The sequence below is a fragment of the Suricata suricatta genome, chromosome 13 (genome assembly GCF_006229205.1).
Source record: "Suricata suricatta isolate VVHF042 chromosome 13, meerkat_22Aug2017_6uvM2_HiC, whole genome shotgun sequence".
In the NCBI taxonomy this organism is placed as follows: Eukaryota; Metazoa; Chordata; class Mammalia; order Carnivora; family Herpestidae; genus Suricata; species Suricata suricatta.
The window spans coordinates 90003062-90008829 of record NC_043712.1 but is presented as its reverse complement, the minus strand read 5'-3'; the positions used below and the strand labels follow the sequence as shown (position 1 = coordinate 90008829).

At 44.8% G+C, this 5768-nt stretch overlaps 1 protein-coding gene across 3 annotated transcripts in view; it reads right to left on the bottom strand.

Moving 5' to 3' along the window:
- IARS (isoleucyl-tRNA synthetase) overlaps positions 1 to 5768 on the bottom strand; it is a 65695-nt gene that overhangs the window by 40353 nt on the left and 19574 nt on the right. For all 3 annotated transcript variants that reach the window (XM_029919365.1, XM_029919366.1, XM_029919367.1), the window contains exons 8-10: positions 4070 to 4157; positions 3750 to 3810; positions 866 to 961 (exon numbers count right to left, since the gene is read on the bottom strand). In XM_029919365.1, the coding sequence (XP_029775225.1) occupies positions 866 to 961; positions 3750 to 3810; positions 4070 to 4157 (245 nt within the window). The remainder of the gene's footprint in view (positions 1 to 865; positions 962 to 3749; positions 3811 to 4069; positions 4158 to 5768) is intronic.

The window sequence follows — 5768 nt, the reverse complement described above, 5'->3', positions numbered from 1 at the left end:
CAGAGACCATATGTTTGCACTCATAGGTCTAACAGGAGAACAGGAGAGACCTAATGGAGGACCAGGGGGAGGGGAAGAGGGAAAGAGAGTTGGGGAGAGAGAGGGATGCAAACCTTGAGAGACTATTGAATGCTGAAAACGAACTGAGGGTTGAAGGGGAAGGGGGAGGGGGGAAAAGAGGTGGTGGTGATGGAGGAGGGCACTTGTGGGAAAGAGCCCTGGGTGTTGTATGGAAACCAATTTGACAATAAACTATTAAAAAAATAAAGTAAAAAAAATCTCTGCAAAAGTATGAAAGCAAAATGATGTACGGAGACAGACTAGTTTCACTCTCACTGACAAAATGATCAAGCTGAGAGTCTGTAGGTAGGTCCCCAGTGGGTGTTTTATTCATATACAAGTTACACCAAAGAATTCATTTTTAGAAAAACTACTCTGGGCAACATTTAAAATTAACCACACCAGACTGTTTTGAGCAGGGCAAATTCTGCCTTCTCGTCACAGCTCTCAGCACAGTGGAGGCGCCGATCCCTCCTGGCACTCTGACGGGCGTGGGGACTGCACAGAATTGCACATGGTAGAGGGCAGAGTGCACGGTGAGTACATTACGAAGGAATGAAAACAAAGAATGCTTTTCAGAGAGACCAAATGGCTGGGAATGCCCAGGATGTAGCTCACCATTTTCAGAGATGAGCTCAGGTTGAAAAGAAATTGCAGATATAAATGTGATAAGCCATCTTTGGGAGTAGAGGGCATGAAAAGAGCTGGACCCTATGACGTGTACAAGCATGAGGTGCACACGTGCGCGCACACACCACACACACGCACGCACACGAGACGCACTTGGAAGAGCTCCACTACTCACAGCACCAAAGTACGGAGCCTGGTGCACCACTCCGGTGCCCTCCTCCTCCCGCACGTAGCCGTCGGTGAGCACTGTGAAAGCACCGTTCTCCTTGCACTGCAACAGAAAGATGAGCAGGCATAGTGAACGGGGCACCACATTTTAGGATTAATTTCATAACTGTTTGGTAAAAACCTGAAAAAACTTTTAACACACAAAATTATTTTCAGAGATAGGACAGAAAAATTCAAACTAGGAAGAAATATGCGAACTCAATACATCTTTTCTGTGAGTAATCTATCACTTAGAAATGAAATAATTATCTGAAATGAAATAATTACCTGAAGAATTATCTGAAGAAATGCAGAGAAAATGTTTGAACTTGCCCAGTCACAAAACCGGGCGTTCTATGAGGCCCGGTGACCTCCCAGCCACGCCAGCCCGTGGTGTGCGGTCTGTCGTGCAGCCTCAGAAAATGTCCCCTAACCCACTGCGTCTGCGGGGTGCTCCCAGTCACCTTCCTGTTGGCCCTGCCACCAAGGCAAACCCCCTAGGAACTGGGATGGGCGCCCAGAGTGACAAGCTCTGGTTAAAGGCGCCCCACGCACGTGACACGGAGGGACTGACCGGTGCAAAGTCAGGTTACTACCTGCGATGCTCCAGGCTCCGCCTTCCCCCTTCATCTCTCCCTATGATTTTCCAACACTGTCTCAGCCAGACCGATCCTCTGCTGATCTTTCTGCCTTTGTAAAGAGTACTTTCAGAATAGATTTTCACTCTTAATCATATTTAATCCAATGATCTCGTGAAAAAGGTACATAAATTTCCTGCGTTTCAAATATATTGATTCTATTTGCATTTCACAGATGAACGGACTCAGAACAAAGATAAATGGTTGGTCCAGATACTCAACTAACAGTGATGAACTCGACCTGACTCAAGGTCTTCTGGCTCCAATACGGTGCTGTCTTCAACCGTATCACAGCTCTATCATTCCTTGGCACCTGCCTAAAACCAAGCTTCAGAAACAGTCAGAATTCCCCACTGCCGCAGCCCGCATCACCTGGGAGGTCTTTGGTGCGGGCGGGCGCGGGCTGAGTGGCATGGCTCCAACTGTTCAAACGTGGAGGGGAACCCTTGTGCCCTTGGAGTCTGAGGCACAGACAGTGGAACTTCACTGGTGTCCTGTCTCTCAGTCCAGACCCAGACCCTGCACTGCTGGGGCCGGGTGGTCAGCGGTCGCCGGAGCTGCAGCGTGGCCCCCATAGGCAGTCTCTGCCCCCACAGCTCCCACTTAATATTTCAGAACATGCGTATCTTAGGGATACATCTGATGACTTTGCGCTAAGTCAAAGAATTTCTTCACTCAGTGAAGGTCCCAGAAATTCAGAAGCTCCCTGAATGGAATACATACCAAGTGCACATTCCAGACAGACCTCTGACTGAATCCAGACTTCCTCTCTGGTGTGTCTGGGTGTATTTGCTCAGCACTGAGCTCTCCCTGGGTTCTCAAAGAGTCCGTGGGTCAGAAAGGGTGAGTCACTTTAGTGAGATTTAGTGAGAGAGTTTCAAGACAAATTTGATAAGGGGAGCCTGGGTGACTCAGTCAGTTAAGCGTCCGTCTTCGACTCAGGTCATGATCTCGCGGTTCGTGGGTTCAAGTCCCGCGTCAGGCTCTGTGCTGACAGCTAGCTCAGAGCCTGGAGCCTGCTTCGGATTCTGTATCTCCCTCTCTCTCTCTGACCCTCCCCTGCTCGCACTGTCTCTCTGTCTCTCAAAAATAAATTAAAAAAATAAATTAAAAAAGAGAATACAGTATATGACACATATCCAAAATATGTGTCAACTATTCATGTTATTGGTAAGGCTTATGGTCAACAGTAGGCTATTAGTAGCTACATTTTGGGGGAGTCAACAGTCACTATACCGGGATTGGTGCTACTGACCCTCATGTTGTTTGAGGGTCAAATGTTAAGTGGGACATCAGAAGCATGGACAAATAACACACACAAAAATGACGATAGATGTGAACGATACTGTGGACAGAGCCCAAATGAAGAGATCACGTGTGTGAAACAAACTCTACTCGTGAACCAGAACAGAGGTAAGCAAATGTTCTATCCTGGGCTGTGGTATGCGGTTCTGCCAACCAATACTATGTCCAGCTGAATACAATTTCCACATAAGGCATAAAGCCTGGTCTGAGGGAGTTCACTATTCTACTCCAAAACCCATAGACAGGGATCAATGGGAAATTCCTGTGGACCCTGTTCTTTTGTCATTGGTGATGGGGTTTCCATGTCAACTATAGCCATGGATTCTCTGTTGGTAGAAAATGAAAACTACATAAAACTGCTTCATGACTCTTAAGGAAACTTAAGTTACCAAATGCATTAGCTTTGCCTTGGTGCCCAGATTTAAAACACCCACTTCATCAGTTTCTGTGACATAAACCTGTTGATTGTTAGACACAAGGTTTTATTCTGAGCACTATCTTCAATTTGTAAAAGAAAAACAAAAACAACCCCCAGCCAACAGATTTCCAGGATGATACATAAACTATAAACAATAAAAATATATACATACAAATCTTCTCAAACTTACATATTTCCTTTTGTAACTTAACAAAAGTATTAAAAAATTCCTATACAATTTTAATTATTAAAACAATAAGGCAATACACATATAATTTAACTTTGTTACTACCAAGAGAGACTTTGGATTGGGACACCCAGACAAGCCACAGGACGCCCACACAAGCCACAGACACCCACAGAGGCCATGGGAAACCTACATGAGCCACAGGACAGCCCACAGTGACTCCCACTGCAGGTGCCATCAGAGCATCCCAGGGACCCAGCACCCAGCTGTGCGGGACCCATATTGGGCAGGCCCCTGAGCTCACCTGCACAAAATAGTCAAACAGGGGCCTGTACTTCTTGCCTTTGAGATAAGCACCAGGAAATCTAAAATAGGAGAAAGGGTAAGTCACAATTAGACTAAAATCCTCCAAGAAACAAAACTGCAGCCACATCAAGTCACCTCTTCCTGGTGGTTTAGTTGTTTCTCAGTCATTAATGCTGGAATGTGTGGCCTGAACGTATGTAATTAGAGTATTAAAACCGAACCTGAATAACAGAGCTTTTGGGTAGTAAGATGTCTCACCTTTCAAGGTTAAAGACATACACATATCCATACATACAAATCAGTAATTTGTATACTCACCTTTCAAGGACCTCATAGTCAGTCTCCAGCTTATATAGGGCCGGTAACCTGGCTTCCATTAAAATGAGCAATTTTCCTCTGGCGACATCTATGAGAGCAAGGGAAAAAGTGGACCTGAGTGACATTCAGACTTTGGCGGAGTCTAGATGTGCACCAGCACACTCCTCCCTCCCGGGGGCCTGTACACCTGCATCCAGGGTACTCAGCACTCAGAGAAATGCGGCGAGGACATCAGCACACACTCCTTTCCAGACCCGAAGATGGCGAAAACAGCAGGTGCATTTAGCTGAGCCTCTACTCATTTTAAGTATATTAACCTATTTTCTCTGACCAAAAGTAATATATGTGAATGTTCAATAATCTTAACATTGTGGCTCCTGGGCGGCTCAGTCAGTTAGGCATCCGACTTTGACTCAGATCAAAATCTCGTGTTTTGTGGTTCTAGCCCTGAATTGACTGGGCTCTGTGTTGACAGCTCAGAGCCGCGAGCCTGCTATCAGATTGTGTTTCCCTCTCTCTCTGTCCCTCCCTCACCTGCGCTCTGTATTTATCTCTCAAGAATAAGTAAACATTAAAAAAAATTCATAGCATTAACACAGGCGTCTCGATGGCTCAGTTAAGTGTCTGACTTTGGGTCAGGTCATGATCATATAGTTTGTGAGTTGGAGCCCCATTAACAAACCAAGAAACTCACTGAGAAGAGCCCCTATAACCTCATCCCCATGCAAGGCACTATCATTTGAGTGTCTATTTCTTTTTTTTTTTTAATATTTTTATTTTTGAGACAGAGACTCTAAGTAAAGGAGGGGCAGAAGAAGAGGGAGAGAAAACGTCAAGCAGGCTCCACACCATCAGCACAGAGCCCGATGTGGGGCTTGAGCTCATGAAACCTGAAACCATGACCTGAGCCAAAACCAAGAGGTTTTGTGGATGCTAAACTGACTGAACCACCTGGGTGTCCCTTGAGTGTCTATTTCTATGTGTATAATAACATGTCTTATGTGAATGGGAACATTTTATTTATTTATTTATTTATTGCTTTTATTAATTATGGATACAATCCAATACAGTTTTTCAGTTGGTCTTCATACACTATATTGTGAACATCTTTCCATATATTAGCACATTTTGCCTTTTGTATTTGTCTAAACAGCTACCCAATACTCTTTTCTGCGGAAGTGGAAGTCATTTTAACCCGTCAACTAATACTAGGCATTTAAGTCGTTTTCAGATTGTTAGTGCTAGGAACGCTGGGAGTAATGAATGCCCTTGCACGTATCTTTGTGCCATTATTAGAGTGTTTCTGGAGGAAACTTTCCTAGGAATAGAAAGGCTAGAATAAAAGTATAAACATTTAAAATTTAACAGCAAGTGGCAAATCACCTTATAAAAATAGACTAATTTAAACTCCCACTTATAAAGTAAGATATATCTGAAGATTTACTGGAGCCTGTGACTTATATGTTGTTCACCGTTAGAAATTGGATCACCGTGAAGATCCCTGCTGAAAAGCTGCTACAAATAACGCTGCCACCCACTAGCTCTGGCTGTGCCGGAACATCATGGTCAGTGGAGTCTACATTTTCTGGATAAAACTCCGGACACATGGCCCACCAGGTATGTGGGTCACATGCGGGCAGAGGGAGGACCGAAGTGTCCCCCCGATGGTCCCTCAGGCTCTCAGACTCACTACAGAATG